Source organism: Bubalus kerabau, chromosome 4 (assembly GCF_029407905.1).
Source record: "Bubalus kerabau isolate K-KA32 ecotype Philippines breed swamp buffalo chromosome 4, PCC_UOA_SB_1v2, whole genome shotgun sequence".
In the NCBI taxonomy this organism is placed as follows: domain Eukaryota; kingdom Metazoa; phylum Chordata; class Mammalia; order Artiodactyla; family Bovidae; genus Bubalus; species Bubalus kerabau.
Window position 1 is genome coordinate 15163108 of NC_073627.1, and position 17378 is coordinate 15180485.

Below are 17378 nucleotides of genomic sequence, written 5' to 3' on the forward strand. Positions count from 1 at the left end.
GTAGTATATTGACAATATTTTGGATAAAAATTTTTCTGAAATTCTTTCTAGAATGTGTAAAATTACTAATGTAGTTTAACAAGCTCTCATTTTTAAAATTACCTTTATTCACAGGATTTTGATACTTAGGATTCTAGCTTAAAAAGGTGAGAGAATAGAACTTGTTGAAAGAAAGAAGACCTCAGCTACTTAATTGTCTTTCTAAAATCTTAAATTCAATACTACTTAACTTCTTGAGGAATCAAATATCTGGTGACTTCAGCATTGTAACATAGAACCAAACCAGAAAGAAAGCAGTAGAGGCTTCCATAACACTGTCACGTAAAGGAGATATTAATTCAGTTTATGCCACTGGCTGATGACTTCAGAATTTAGAATCACAGAACTCTAGAGGTAAACTGTCCTTTCAGGAGACCATGTATTTTGAAACTCATGTTACATGAACAAATTATTTCATGAAGATGTTAAGGGACGTACTGACGCTCACACAGATGAAGAGTAATCGAATCCTGGCTAAAACCTGTGTCTCCTGGCTTCCGTTCCCCTTTCTGCACTCTACCTTGTCAAGTCTCCTTTGTTACCTAAGTGATTTTCAAAAGCAGTCTGTTCACTCTGAAGTACAATTTGCTGATTTATGGTGTGGTATGGTCTTTGTTGGGAAACCTGTGTTGTAGGCCAAATAAGTACACACTTAGCTGACTGATTCGGCTTATTTGTGAATGGTTCTTGTGAAACCTAGACTGGTAGATTTTTGAAACTATTAAAGTTGTCATTGAACTACCTTTAGTAGATGCTCAATAACTATTTGCTAAATAGAAATATTAAGTATTCACTTACTTATCTGATTATATTCACGTTAAATGTCCATTATAATAAATTCCAAAAGATTTTTTATTATCATTTCATTGCTCTAGTTACTGTGTAGCACTTAGAATTATGGAGAGCTTTTAATTGTGTCTGACCTGCCTTGTCCTATGTAATAAAATCCAGATTATTGATATACAAAAAATTTAGGCTTTTGCAAATTTATTTTGTATCCAATTTCCTTAGCATGGGGTTTTCTATTGTCTTAATGGTGGGCCTTTATCCGGCAGGTGCCACATTGGTCTTGGAGCATCTTTTGAGTCTTTTCCTCCCTAATCAGTTGTCAGCAGGGGAAAAAACTTGTAGTAAATCAGATCCAAACAAGGCCACACTTTGCATTTGGTTTTTTCTCTTTTCAGTGACACAGACTTAAATATTCTTAACCTGGGAGTCCATAGATAAACTTCAATTCTATCTAAGAATCCATTGAAATTTATTAACAAAAGCTTCTGTATGTACTTTTTTCCTAGATAGGGAATCATAGCTTTATCCAGTTCTAATATGGTTCTGTAATACAAACTATGTTAGAAACCACTGATGCAGACTTTCTGGGGTCAGTGAAGAGGGTGAAATAGTGTCCTGTGTGAAGATTCCTGAAGTGCATCTAAAGTGTAGTCTTTACTTCTATGGTTTAAGTCAGCTGAGCATATAAGAAAGTATGTAGTATATTCAATTTTCATTTTGTCAATTAAAAATAAGGTATAAATTGCTGGACTATACTTCATAATTTCCACTAAACTAGGTGCATTAAAGTAAATTGCTAATATTTGACATACTTGTAATTACTATGTACTTGGTTCTTTTTAGTTAAAAATAACATGGATGAAAATATGGATGAATCGGATAGAAGGAAAAGTCCACGAAGCCCAAAAAAGATAAAAACAGAGCCTGATTCTGAGAAAGGCGAGGTAAAAGACTCTGATGCTGCAAAAGGAGCAGACCAAAGTGAAATGGACATTTCAAAGGTTACTGAGAAGAAGGATCAAGGTAAGGAGAGTCAAGTGTGGAGGGCACCTGGGGGTGATAAGAAAGCACTGGATCTAGTTGGCACAGCAGGAAAGGTACTGCTTTGTCTCTTTTTGATAACAGCATTATTGAAACATGATTCATATGCCATATAATTCATCCGCTTAGAGTGTACAGTTCACAGAATTTTTCGGCAGTCACCACGCTCAATTTAGAGCGTTCTCATCACCCCAAACAAAAACCTCATATCCACTAGCAGTTGGTCCTCTATCTTCCCCTAAATCCCAATCTACTTTCTGTCTTTATGGATTTGCCTGTTTTGGACATTCCGTATAAATGGAATCAGGTAGCATGTGGTCCTTTGTGTCTGGCTTCTTTCACTTTGCATATTTTCAGAGTTCTTCCATGTTGTGGCATATATTAATATCAGTAGTTCGTTCCTTTTTATTTACACCTAATATTCTATTGTATGAATACATCATGTTTTGTTTATCCATTCATCAGTTGATGAACATCTGGGTTGTTTCTTTTTGGCTGTTAAGAATAATGGTAATAAGAACATTTGTATAGAAGTTCTTATGTGGACAAATGTTTTCATTTCTCTTGGGTAAATATGTAGGGATGGAATGCTGAATCAAAGATAACTCTGTGTTCAGCCTTTTGAGGAACTTGTCTTTTGTGAACAATTGTTTTTTAAAAACTAAATGAGTTAGATAATGCATAAGCCTTAAGATGTTTTATAAGCCTAAAATAAATGAAATCTTACGTGAAGGTACTGGTGTATGCAATAGATATCATGTACTAATTTTTTATTGTGACATTCCATCATTTTTAGATACTGAGAATCAGAATATTTAAATATTTGGTATGTATGTGGTTTTTAACCTTTTATAAAGTTTAGCCCTGTCCATTGACCTATTTTAATCATATCAGGAACTTTTAAATATATAGCTATTTATAGTTAAAGATTTTGAATAAAAGTAAGAAAAACTGGTATTTTTTTAAAATAAAAATATTATCATGAATTCCACATTTCAAACTAAAAGCTACATTTATATCAATGTCTTTGTTTCACAGATGTAAAAGAAGTTTTAGATTCTGACAATGATAAATCCTTTAAAGAAGAACCGATGGAAATAGATGATGATGTGAAAACAGAGTCCCATGTAAATTGTCAGGAAAGCTCTCAAGTAGATGTGGTCAATGTCAGTGAGGGTTTTCATCTAAGGACTAGTTATAAAAAGAAAATCAAATCATCCAAACTAGATGGACTTCTGGAAAGGAGAATTAAACAGTTTACACTGGAAGAAAAACAACGCCACGAAAAAATGAAGTTGGAGGGTGGGATTAAAGGTTCGGGAAAGACCCCTACAAGTTCTGTGAAAAGTCTGTCTGAGTCACCAGTCATAACGAAAGTAAAAGAAGGATGTCAGAGTGACTTGCTTACACAAGAACAGAGCTCTAACACAAGTAACGATAAATCCGAAGATTCAACTCGGGGATGTTCACAGAGTGATTCCTCAATTCTTGGAATCACTGACCCTGATCATACAGCAAACAAACTTTATTCAAAAGATCAAATGTTAGAGGATGTCTCCATTCAGAGTGCAGAGACACACTGTCAAAAACGAAATTCTGTTCGAAATGACATGGACGAGGGTCTCTCTGACCCTGCCGGTGAAGGCCAGGAGCCCAGTAAGATGAAAACAAAAGGAGCTGATTTTCTCATTGATGACCCTAAACTAGCCAGCGCAGATGAAATTGGCACTTTGATCTATAAGAACAGAAAACCATTCATACAGGAAGATAATGACACCTCTGTGTGTCCCTCCCAGAGCCCTTTGCTTCCGTCAGTACCTAAAAGTACTGATGATAGAGATATCCCGTCTCTGTCAAAAGCAATAGACTTTGAAGGAAAACTGGGATGTGACTCTGAATACAATAGCACTTTGGAAAATAGTTCTGATACTATGTCTGTTCAGGACAGCAGTGAAGAAGATATGATTGTTCAAAATAGCAATGAAAGTATTTCTGAACAGTTAATAACTCAAGAACAAGGTAGTGAAGGCTTTGAACCGCTGAAACGTGCATTTGTTTCAGATAAGACTACTGGAAGCTGTGATGACAGGCTGCAGGGTAAGGTAAATGATGCAAATGGTAGAAAGCCAAGTCAAGATCAGAAACTAGAGGAGAGACCACTTAATAAATGTATCGATCAAAACAGTCTGAAAAGTGTCACCGATAAAAAGAATAATGAAAACCGAGAGTCTGAAAAGAAAGGACAGAAAGCAAGTACCTTTCAAATAAATGGAAAAGATAATAAAGCTAAAGTATATTTGAAAGGTGAATGCTTGAGAGACATCTCTGAGAGTAAAATAGGAAGTGGTGACATTGAACCAAAGGTTAATAATATAAATAAAATTATTCCTGAAAATGATATCAAGCCTTTGACTGTTAAAGAATCTACTGTAAAGCCATTCATGAATGGTGATGTCATCATGGAAGATTTTAATGAAAAAAACAGCTTGGAAACAAAATCATGTTTACTGAGGTCTTCAGATGCTGAAGGTGACTACCATGATAGCCTGGAGACACTGCCATCAACCAAAGAGTCTGAGAGTGCCCAGGCCGCCATGCCTCTGCCGTCTTGTCCAGAAGGCAGTTCATCCGATCAGGTAGAAGATATGGAAGTTGACACCTCCAAAGTTAAGAAAGTTACTTCGTCCCCTGTTACTTCTGGAGAGGAATCTAACCTCAGTAATGATTTTATTGATGAAAATGGCCTGCCCACCAACAAAGATGAAAATGTCAATGGAGAACCTAAAAGAAAAACAGTCATCACAGAAGTCACCACTATGACATCCACAGTGGCCACAGAATCAAAAACCGTAATTAAGGTAGCAAAGGGCGATAAGCAGACCGTGGTCTCTTCCACGGAAAATTGTGCCAAGTCCACTGTCACAACCACCACTACAACAGTAACCAAGCTTTCCACGCCCTCTGCAGGCAGTGACGTGGACATCATCTCTGTGAAGGAGCAGAGCAAAACCGTGGTCACCACGACAGTGACAGACTCGCTGACCACCGCAGGAGGCACTCTGGTAACATCTATGACCGTGAGCAAAGAATATTCCACAAGAGACAAAGTGAAACTCATGAAGTTTTCAAGACCCAAAAAGACTCGTTCAGGTACAGCTCTGCCATCGTACAGAAAGTTTATCACCAAGAGCAGCAAGAAGAGCATATTTGTTTTGCCCAATGATGACCTAAAAAAATTGGCCAGAAAAGGAGGAATCCGAGAAGTCCCTTATTTTAATTACAATGCAAAACCTGCCTTGGATATATGGCCATATCCTTCTCCTAGACCAACCTTTGGTATCACTTGGAGGTATGTACTTTCAAATGCATTTGAGGGAGGGAGAAAGTTTTTGAAAAATTGTCTAATAAGAATATCTCATTTATGAGATAATAGAAACAAAACAGGGAAATATATATTTAATAGGCATGTTAGTAATGGAAATAAGATACAGAGTTTTTAACTCGGCCAGCTGGTAGGTACTAAAGCTTGCTTAGGGAAAAAAAAATGTTGAAAGACTGAAAATGTAAGGGAATCTTTTAACATGAAACTCAACTTCACTTGTCATAAGACACAAGAAATGTGTCAAACATAGTTGTTTTTGTGGTCTGACCTTCCAGATATTGCCATGTGTTTGCTTTGGGAATGAAGTAATCACAGAATTAGATACTCATCAACCTTCTGGAATGTTTGTATTTTATTGAATATTTCTATTAGATAATTCATAAAAACAGAAGACATAGGAGACATGCCTATGACTCACACAAGGTTCATCATAATGTAGAAATCTTCCTGAATGTAACTTATTTGCAATGTAAACATTTGTTTTGGAGTTCTCTGTTATTTTTGTGAGGAAAGGTAATCTGAGATTCCTTAGAGAGTTTCTTTAAACCCAGAAATAGTCTTAATTTAAAATTTTCTGGGCATTAAGCTTTGGGGATGAGTCATAAGTACAAAGAGTTGGCAGTTGTAAAATCATGTAGTTTTAAATTGGGGAAGGAGCTTAGAAATTCGTTATCTTTTTTCAGCGCATAGTAACTTGCCTCTGGCCACAGGGGAAGTTAGGAGCAGTGCCTGGTTTTCCTGAATCTCAGTCCAGTCCTTTATCTGCTGTATCGCATTTCACATATTTGCCCCTTGCTTTGTCCTTTTCCATGGCCTCGTCTTTTTATCTCTTCACCTGTACATCTGAAAAGGATGGAACATGAACATTAAAAACAAGGAGTTCTGTGGGACAGGCGCAGAAGCCAGGAACGGCCTTATTTGCAGTTAGTTTTCGCCTGAGATCCTGAAGTTCATGACGTCAGCAAGTTCCTGAGCAGACGCCATTTCACTTTAGGCTTCATGTCTTTGTGTCTTTAATATGGTTTCTTTAAGTTGAAATCATACTTTTTCGGTTTTCTTTATATTACAGTTAGCATTAAAAAAAAAAGACTGTAATGAATACTCAGTATGAAGGAATTAATATGACCATAGTTGGTTTGACCAAGTTTTTTAATAACTCATCTTTTGATTTGAATTAAATATCACTCCATTACACATTCAATAGAGACAGCTGAAAAGTACAATTTCTCTGCAGGGCCTGCAATGAAGGATTTGCAGAATCCTGCAGGGAATCAAGGAACTCTTCATTACAGTTCATGGATTTGTAGGATTACTCTGCACTTTTCTGCTTTCTTCATTGAGAGCGGTCCCCAAATGTATCCTTGACTGTCCTGCAGGTAACTTCTTTCCCACTGGAAAAGTTACTGTGTAAAATACTTTAATTAAAGTGACCTGGCACTTGTGGAGGCCGACCTTTCTGCTCCTTTCTATTCTGAAATGGAAGGTAGGCTTGACTGGGAAGCACTGTTCTCTGAGCCAGTTCTGCTCCCATGTTGCCCAGGGCCCTTCTCTGGGCACGGCTGGGTGTCAGAAGCCTTGTACTGTTATGTTTTAATATGCACTGGGGGCACAGTTTGTATCTGTTTAGTTCATTTCTCATTTTTCAATGAGAAATGAGATGGAAATACCTTCCTATACATTTGAAACAGGTATTGCCTTCAGATATATGCTAATGTCTTAATTTGCTGAGGTTGAGAGAACCATAATCCCTTCTACCTAACAGAGGCATGGGTAAAAATGTAATTATTTTTGACTTCAGAATGCATTTAAAAAAATATATATATTGCTATAAAAACCATGTATGTGAAACGCATTTTTCTACTCACACTTGAATAAAAATATGTCTGATGCTTAGAGTAGGAGCTAAGAATGCCAAAGGCACACATGTTTGGTCTTTATTAAATTTAATGTTAAGGCTGAGCAATATTGAAAAAGTGAAACTTGTCTCATTGACTCATAAGGGCCTTTTTTTTTTCCCTCTACACTGTCCATTCCCGTACTCTCTTTTCCCCAAGCCCTGATTCTGTGTATCATGATCACTTTGAACTCATAGTGCTATTAGAAGGATCCTTCTAAAATACAGATCTATCCTGTGATTATTCTGACTAAGCTGAGCAGGCAGGTGTATTGTGACTTCCTGGTGGGTCAGTGGTTAAGACTCCTCATTTGCAGTGCAGGGGACACCGGTTCCATCCCTGGTCAGGGAACTAAGATCCCACATGCTGCACAGTGCGGCCATAAAGCTTTTAAAATAAAAATCAAGAGGACGTGTTAACTACTGCAGGGCTGGGAGGGGAGAGTGTGTGTCACCTGTACGCCCTTTTACCACCTGTGCAGAGCTGTGTACGTTTTAGAGATCTCCTTATAGATGGTCTCTGATGTCCTTTAATTCTTCTGTTTGGTGTAGCACATTCTGGCTTCCTCCTTCTCTCATGCCAGCTCCATCTCTTGCTACACCTCCACACCCCTTCCCTCCAGTCCTAGCACACCAGATGTGGTTTCTAGGAAGAAGTGTGAGCCCTCATGCACCTTCCTCCTAAGCACGTGTGTGCCCCCTTGCCTTTGGTCAGCTGCCCCCACACCCTTGTCTTTGAGACTCTAGCAAAGCTCTCATCCCCATCCCTGAACCAAATCCGATAACCGCTTCCTTGTGCTTTCCTCTGTTAACAGCTCCTGAGGATGTAGGAAGAGATTAAAATTCATCTGTGTCCCCAGCTCCTTTTACTTAGTTGAACACATAGATGACACTCAAGTGCTGTTTGGATGAATAAATGAATGAACAGGCTCTAATGCATGGATGTGTTCCCCACCTGGTAGTGTTGCCATTGTAAAACCAGAGATACTTTCAAGTTGTTTGTTGCGAGTGAGCGGAGGAAGAAGAGAGAGAAAGAGAAAAACCTCCAAATAAATATTTGATTGCTCCCATGAGTCCGAAGTTCCCTAGGCATCTCTGTAGGGGGTGTGGTCTGAAAGTGACACACTCCCCCTCGCCTACCCTGTGCAACTTAACATTTGCCCTCTAATTTAAGAACTGTCTGTACAAGTCAGAGGGTTCACACGCTGGTAGTACAGGGAAGAAAATAATAGTAGTATAGGTGGAAAAGGGAAGTTAAGAAGTGGCAGCAACTCTTTGGCTAGAGCTTTTTTTCCTCACATTGTTCATTTTTCTAACTTAACATTAAGAATGGAAAGCATTGCTTTTCAAATACAAATTGTTTTAAGATTTACCTGTACCTCCATTAGAGGAGGAAATTAATTTCGTGTCATAGTTCTTCTCTACAGTACAATCAGTGTATTCATTTCAGTATATGGAAATGTCAGTTAAATACTTAATGATACAAAACCGCTAATAGGGAATTGACAGCCTAGAGCTGCTTTAAAATGTACTATTTTTAAGACATGATACTCATTGCAGTTGTGAATTCATTCTGGAATGCATTTTTAATATTATTTTTAAAATAATATCTAAAATGTTTGATAACTTTGTATATAGTGCTTAGGAGAAACCTGAACACAGAGATTCCCTTGTCTCCTGACTAGTAATTAATACAGTAATGTCCTTTTTTTTATTATTCATTGTATCAAAGAATTCCAAAACTATACCAGTGTTGCTAAAGTGATATTAGTTTTAGCAGTATTTACCATTCAGTAGTTCCATGTTTTGAAGAACCACCATTTGAATACAAAATTTTGGTCCATCTGGAAAGCTCTTGTTGAATTTATGATGTCTTTTTTGTTTTTGTTTTGCTTTTTGAGAAAATTAAACATTTTCATATTTGTTTCAGCAAAAATCAGTCAGTTAAGATTTTATCCTTCAGATCACTTATCACACTGCTGACATTATTTATTTCTTCATATTTATTTTCTCTCATAATTTTTCTAACACGTATTTTAGAACTAGGCTAAATTTATAAAATCTGTATAAATTATTTCCATATCAATCTTACAATGAAATGTTCTTGTTTTACAAATTTATATGGCATCTAAGGTGACTGCAGCCCCTTTTTAAATTGTTAGATACGTGCTATGCCTGGGAATAAAAAAGTTCTTTTCTTAAGGGACACATAATAACCAAAGCATTTACAAAGCCATATTATAAATATTGAAGTCACAATGAGGACAAAAAGCAGTCCTTCAGTTTAATACAGTGTGTGTATGTGTGTGTGTGTTTATATACATACATGGTTTTTCTGGGTTTTTCTTTCAGGTATAGACTTCAGACTGTGAAGTCCTTAGCTGGAGTGAGTCTTATGTTGCGGTTACTGTGGGCAAGTCTGAGATGGGATGACATGGCAGCTAAGGCTCCTCCAGGAGGAGGGACCACACGGACAGGTAAGGGTTTTTTTATTTTCTAACTTAAGTTTAAAAGAGAAAATCTAGTTTAAAAGAGAAAATCGCTTGATAGTTCCTTGTAAGCGTATCTGTTATTTATTAAAAGATAGTGCTAGTATTTTAAAAATGTGCTCAGTTTGCTCAGTGTCCAGCTCTTTGTGACCCCATGGACGATAGCCCACAAGGCTCCCCTCTCCATGGGATTTCCCAGGCAAGAATACTGGAGTGGGTTGCCATTTCCTTCTCCAGGGTATATTCCCAACCCAGGGATCAAGCCTGCATCTCTTGCATTGGCCAGCACTTTACCCCTGAGCCACCTGGGAAGCCCATTTTAAAAACACAGCTTTGGTAAAGTTTGGCAGCATATGCTATAAAATCTTGGTGGTAGGGGAAGGGTTTGGATTATAAGATGAATCACTAATGTGTGAACCATTGTGAAGTTTTAGAAGTTATTTCTTATACCATACACGGGACACCTGGAACCCTGTGCTTGCTGCTGCTTTCCTAGGGTTTTTATTATCTTGGCTGAATTTTACCTCCAGGAACGAAGCTGTCCCCAAACAGCATTTTGCTCAGTTTAGAAATTTTCATTGAGGAGGACACTCTGGTGATGGCGCTGCAGCTCTTCATTAAGCAAATGTTTCCAGAGGTTTAGTCCATGTGTGTCTTTTTTAAAGCACCAGATGTTGTACTTTTTTATTCTTTGAATATTTTGGGTGGTTATTAATACTGTGTGAATCAAATTGCCATAGAAACATCAGAAACTGAAATCACAACGACAGAAATAATTAAGAGGCGAGATGTTGGTCCTTATGGCATTCGATCTGAATATTGTATCAGGAAAATCATTTGCCCCATTGGAGTTCCAGAAGCACCAAAAGGTAAGGAGTAGAAAGAATTCTATTATTATTCACCTGTTATCCTTACCTTTTATGAATTGAAATTTGATTATAATTATTTCTTTAACTGTTTAATAGTTCATCGTCCGTAGGTACTTGTGGGAGGCACCTTAAAATGCCTTTTTAACAAAAATTTATTTTTAGTTGGAGAATGATTGCTTTACAGTGTTGTGTTGGTTTCTGCTGTATGTCAGCATGAATCAGACATAGGTATACACACATCCCCTCCCTCTTGACCCTCCTTCCCACTCCATCTCACCCCTCTAGGTTATCACAAAGCATCAGGCTGAGCTCCCTGTGCTACACAGCAACTTGCCATTAGCTGTCTGTTTTACACATGATAGTGTAAATATTTCAGTGCAACTCTCTCAGTTCATCCCACCCTCTCCGTCCCCAACTGTGTCCATAATTCTGTTCTCTATGTCAGAGTCTCCGTTTCTGCCCTGCAGTGTTGGTTTAACTCTTCATTCAACTTTTGAAAGCAATACTTTTTCATCACGGACAGTTTCATTTTTAAAAAGATGTTTAAGTAATAAACATAGCAAGATTCCCCTGGGCATTGTGATGCCCACAATCAACAGTGCCCAGCAGAGGAAGGTACAAATAGCTCTTAACAATTAAGATGTGGGGCAGTGGTTGACACCAGACCATCAGCTCCAAGACTCAGGCCTTCGAGTCTGTCTGGTTGTAGTCCTGAAGCCTGCTGCAGGATCTGACATGTAAGTGATCAGTGAAGATGTGTTGACTCAAGGGTTCAAGCTCTTGTGTCATACGTAAGTGCTCAGTATAGAAATAACCTAACAGGCGTAAAGAGTTACTAAAGAAACACGGACAGCTACATGATAGGTACTAGGTGGCAATTATATAGAAGAATGGGATCCAGCCCTATTCTCAAGGAAGCAAAAGGTATGATAGTACTATACTTGAAAATCAAAACTATTAATACTAAAAAGAGTGCAGTAAGGTGTCCAGATTCAAGATCTATAATTAGACAAAAGTCAATAATTTTATTTTATATATATAGTAAAAGTGCTTAGGGAAAAATCTGTTAAGAAATGTGTAAAAAGAAAATGCTGTCTGTAGATAGAAGCTTACTATTTTATAGAAGTTAATTGTCCCCAAATGTATAAATTTAATTTTTTGAAGCTTGATTGAATTAACTCAAAAGCTCATCTTAGGGAATAAATAGGAATGACTTTTTTGAAAAGAGTACCAACAAGAAGGGTTCCTGTCCTAGAAGATGATGGAATACTAGTAGAATTAAAGCAGGGCTGTCCTGGAGCACTGATGGGCAGAGGCACACAGATGGAAGAACGTGCTCCTGGCCAGTCTCGACCTCAGCCGTCCACGCAAACCACTGCCAGTCTTCTGAGATCACTCTTCTTTATCACTTCCTACAGCCCAGCTCCTGCTGCTGTTTCAGTTTCCTTCTGTTGCTTGCCTGTGATTCTGCTGCTTCTCTTTTTCCTGAACATATGGGACAGTTCAGTGCTTGTCTGTCCTTACTTTTTATTTTTAAAATCTTTATCATTGGAAATTATATCTATTCTTAATAGTTTCCAATCCCTCCTTTCCATTAGCAACTCTCCAGTCCCTCTTCTCGGTGCCGTGATAGGGAAATACAGATTGCCAGGGCTGCACATGTCAGAGACCCCCACAGCCCACCTGGGAGGAGAATGCCATGCTTCTTGAAGGAAGTTGGTATCCATGCTGTGGTCTGAAGGATGATTAAGCAGCAGTCAAAGGAGGATAAAGGGAGCTAGGAATAGTGTCCAGGCAGAGGGAACAGGCTGGGTAAAGGCTCATAGGACTTTTATATCAGCGGCCAGCAAACGACGGCCCATAAGCTTTGACCCACCATCTGCTTTTGTTAGTAAAGTTTGATTGGAACACAGCCACACTTACTCACTTACATGTATGTTGTTTTTGGCTCTTTTTATGATACAAAGGCAGTATTGAGAAGTTGTAACAGAGACCATCTGGCCTGCATAGTCTAAAGTATTTACCATCTGTCCCTTTAAGAAAACTTTGCCAATCCTTGCTTTTCATATAAGAGAAGATGCCAGAAGTACTATAATTTTAGAAGCTATATTGCTTAGAATACTCTGGTTTCTTTTCCAAAGAAACACCTACACCTCAGAGGAAAGGCCTTCGATCAAGTGCGCTGCGGCCAAAGAGACCAGAAACGCCCAAGCAAACTGGCCCTGTTATTATCGAAACCTGGGTGGCAGAGGAAGAGTTGGAATTATGGGAGATCAGAGCATTTGCTGAAAGGTAAGGAAATGGCTTACATGTGATCAGATATTGAAGATTTCTGTCACTTCAGAATTCAAGAATTACTTCTTAAATAGTTTATTCAGTATGTCCTAATTTTGATCCACATTTTGATTCTCTAGCTGTGTGTAGTTTATTAAGGGCCTCTTCCTGGTTTTTATGAGTTACCATCCACTTGTCAGTTGCAAATTACCTTGATTTAATGTTTTATTTTTAAATTGAGATAATTTTATACTTTTATGACATTTAGCCAGGTTTCACCTAATATTAGATTCCAGATGCCTGATAGGATACAGGCTTGCTCATTTTCTTGCACTTTGCAGATAACTGCTTTTTTTGTTTGTTTTTTATTTTTACATACTGAAGGTTTGTAGCCACCCTCCCTTGAGCAGGTCTGTTGGCACCATTTCCCTGACACCATTTGTTTACTTTGTGTCTCTGTGTCACATTTTGGTAATTCTTAACAATATTTCGAAATTTTTTACTATTATATGATTTCTTATAATAATCTGTGATCGGTGATCTTTATTTTTAATTGAAGGATAATTGCTTTACAGCGTTGTGTTGGTTTCTGCCCTACCACAGCACGAATCAGCCATAAGCATACATACATTTCCCCTCTCCTGAGCCTGACTCCCACCCCCGTCCCCACTCCCCATCAGTGATCTTGGATGTTACCACTGTACTCAACGAAGGCTCAGGTGATTATTAGTATTTTTTAACAACAAAGTATTTTTTAAATTAAGGTATGTACATTTTTTTAGACATAATGCTTTTGCACACTTAAGAGGCTACAGTAATAGTGTAAGTATCACTTATATGCACTGGGAAATCAAAAAAATTCATGTGACTCACTTTACTGCTATATTTATGTAATTGCGGTGGTCTGGAACCAAACCCACAATATCTCTGAGGTATGCCTGTAGTTTCTGACAAATTCCTCCTTTCTTTCCCTGCAGAGTGGAGAAAGAAAAGGCACAAGCAGTTGAGCAACAGGCTAAGGTTAGTGAACAGAAGAAGGCAGAGGACTTCAAGGCCCAAATGGAGGCTCACCTCAAACAGCAGCGATTGGCTGCCCAGCAGGTGGGGGAGTTGGTACTGTCCCACCTGGCAACGAATTGACATTTTTAGCCAAATTCATGCACGCTAAAAGCACAGTAATTATATGTTTGTGTGGTTTTGTTTTTACGTGTATCTCACACATGTATCTTAATTTCAGTACTTGAAAGTAATTCTGTGGATATACCAAGCTGTGCTTTTGCAAAAAGTGTACATATTTGAAGAACACTGAAGTCTAAGCTCTTCTTTGTTATATTTCAATGAGTAGTTTCTTTTTTTTTTTCCTAGCTGTGTCGTGTCATGTGACAGGATCTTAGTTTTCCAACCAGGGGTTGAACCCTCACCTCTTTCAGTGGAAGCAGAGTCTTTTTTTTTTTTTTTTAACTTTTTATTTTGTATTGGGGTATGCCCGATTGACAAACAATTTTGTGGTAGTTTCAGGTGAACATCGAAGGGACTCAGCTGTACATATACAGGTTTCCATTCTCCCCCAAATCCCTCTCCCATCCAGGCTGCCACATAACATTGAGCAGAGTTCCATGTGGAAGCACAGAGCCTTAACCACTGGACCATTAGAAAAGTCCTGATGAGTAGCTTCTAAGGACAATTTTTCCCTGCAAAATTTTGATCTATAAAATCTCTGTAGCCTATGAAAAAGCAAATTGTGCCTGACAACTTAGGGACCCGTGTAAAAGATAATTACTGTTAGGAAGATTGTTGTTAATTATTGTTGATAATTATTGTTACTACTGCTACTGCTAAGTCACTTCAGTCGTGTCCGACTCTGTGTGACCCCATAGACGGCAGCCCACCAGGCTCCGCCATCTCTGGGATTCTCCAGGCAAGAATAGTGGAGTGGGTTGTCATTTCCTTCTCCAATGCATGAAAGTGAAAAGTGAAAGTGAAGTCACTCAGTCGTGTCCGACTCTTAGCGACACCATGGACTGCAGCCCACCAGGCTCCTCCGTCCATGGGATTTTCCAGGCAAGAGTACCGGAGTGGAGTGCCACTACCTTCTCTGAATTATTGTTAAGAAGATACTATAAATAAAGCTTTTAGCCAAACTTGAATATATAAATTTTCAAGATATAGATAAAATACATACCATTAACTTAGTGACACAAAACTAAGTTAAAAATTACATACAAAATCAGATTCTTCATTTCCTTACATTTTACCTTGTCCTTCATATTTTATATAACATTTTTCAAGTTCTTATATATCTTTTACTGTGGCTTACTATGGGTCATCTTTACTTAGATCACAGTTTGAGATAACAACACATGGATCTTGTCATGTCTGTCTGTCCACTTATGGAAAGACAGGCTAACTGTTTTGTTTTCCCTTTTATGGATGTCTTTTGTCATCTCTACAATGTAACCTGAGGTTTTGCTTTGGTGGTGGGGGTGGGCAGGGAGTCAATTTCTATCATTTGATAATGAACTTTTCTCTGGCAATTGAAAGTCAAAACCTGAACTTGATTTATTTCCCCTGTAAGTCCCCCAGGAACATTGTTGTCTCTGTTTTTCCCATGTGTGTCAGCTTCTGAGGTGATGGACATACATCCTGGATATAGCTTAGTTGAACAGAGCAGGATATAATTAATTTATACACTACTTCAAAATCCTTATTCAGAATCTTTCTTGAAACAGGCCAGTCCTCATTTTAATATGCTTTTCAAATTTAGCAGTGAAGATGATCTTAACTTTTTTTCTTTCATGCAAAAATTAGGCAATAATGACAACTAGAATTTAATGACAGACTTGCCTTTTTGAATATGTGTACAAACCCAGCAGATTCTGTGGACATATCAAATCTATGATTTCTTTTACCCTTGTAATTTTTTATGTAATTTTAAAAGGTTATACTTCATTTACAGTTATTACGAAATATTGGCTATATTTCCCAGAGTGTACATTTCCAATATTTAAAGGCATAGACCCAGAAAATAGCTATGTGTTTAGGGGGAGGTGTTTGGTCTCCTTTTTAAAAAAAAAACAAAAAACTAATTTAGTCAGATGAGATTTCCCGGAATCCAAAACTAAACTCCTTTTCTTCTGAGAAATGAGAAATTATATAAAATACCTCCCTTTATTTTCAGGCATACAGGACATGTGCAAAAGTAACAGTAAAAAGACTGGGTGCGCTATCTTTGCTGAGCTGTTTTTGATGGCAGGAAATACTTCATTGAAATTTGATCTTTGCATGCAAGTGAGCTCCACCATGTACTAGCTCTGTGACCTTAGACTAGTTTTACGAACTGAGTCTCAGTTTCCTCATCTTTAAATCATAATTTAAAGATCCAGGCATTAAATAGGGTAATGAAGGTAAAGGGTCTCCCACCAGGTTTGTAGTCCATGCTATCTGTAGTTTTCACATGTGTAAACATAAGCTGTCGTGTCAGTATGCTGTCAGGAAAAGGCAGCAATCTATGGGGAAAGAAACATTGTCTTTGATAACCCTATAGTCTGAAAGATCAGATTATACCATTCTGTATAAAATACCCTTAAGGATTTTTATGTAAAAATACTTGAACTGAAGATTATAAGTCTAGAAAAATCGTTTATAATTTTCAGCTTGCTTGATTACAGGTTTGCCAACTTGAATAGTGATATTTAAATATTGACCTGTTCTTGGGGACTTCCCTAATGGTTCAGTGTTTAAGACTCCACTCTTCCACTGCAGGGGACTTGGGTTTGATCCCTGGTCAGGGAATTAAGATTCTGCATGTCACATGGAAAAGCCCCCCCACCCCCCAAAAAAAATTGACTCATTCTTTATTATTGGATAAATGATCATCATGATGAAATTAAATCCTTTTACAGGCCCATCATTTGCTGTCTATTCTAAACTCCACCACTGAGTCGCACCATATCCTTGTGTCTAGTAAGATCACTCATGTCTCTTGTGTTTTCAGTCTGAAAGCTTGGACCTTTGCACAGACTGGGAAAACATGATCATTTCAAATTTTTGTTGTGAAAAGCTACTTTTAATAAAGTATATGTAATTTAGAGTCATAAAAGTATTGCCTTCCTCAACAAATTAAATTCAGGTGTGAGTTTATATGAGCCCATTTTTAGAAGTAGAATATTTTTAGAAGTTTGGTGCAGTTTCTTAGATTAGAAGGAATTGTGACTGGACTTTTTACAGAATGGCGTTTTTATTTGAAATGACTTTTGTTCATGATTTCTCTCCCTGACTTTTCTAGAAACGATTGGAACAACAGAAGCCTACAGTGATTGCAGCTTCTACTACTTCCCCGACAAACAGCACGACTAGTACCATCTCTCCAGCACAGAAAGTCATGGTGGCCCCCATCAGTGGCCCGGTTACAACTGGAACCAAAATGGTACTAACTACTAAAGTCGGGTCTCCCGCTACAGTAACATTCCAGCAGAACAAGAACTTTCATCAAACCTTTGCCACCTGGGTTAAGCAAGGCCAGTCAAATTCAGGTACACACCTGTGATTAAATAAAAGATTGGTTTCATTCAAGAAAAAGAAATTTCAGTCCGTTACCTACT

The 17378-nt window shown here is 37.9% G+C and overlaps 1 protein-coding gene across 3 annotated transcripts in view; it reads left to right on the forward strand.

Moving 5' to 3' along the window:
- The window catches only part of BPTF (bromodomain PHD finger transcription factor), a 135828-nt gene that overhangs the window by 86556 nt on the left and 31894 nt on the right, over positions 1 to 17378 (forward strand). For all 3 annotated transcript variants that reach the window (XM_055575491.1, XM_055575490.1, XM_055575493.1), the window contains 7 exons: positions 1672 to 1851; positions 2908 to 5218; positions 9498 to 9622; positions 10375 to 10503; positions 12645 to 12795; positions 13755 to 13797; positions 17063 to 17309. In XM_055575491.1, the coding sequence (XP_055431466.1) occupies positions 1672 to 1851; positions 2908 to 5218; positions 9498 to 9622; positions 10375 to 10503; positions 12645 to 12795; positions 13755 to 13797; positions 17063 to 17309 (3186 nt within the window). The remainder of the gene's footprint in view (positions 1 to 1671; positions 1852 to 2907; positions 5219 to 9497; positions 9623 to 10374; positions 10504 to 12644; positions 12796 to 13754; positions 13798 to 17062; positions 17310 to 17378) is intronic.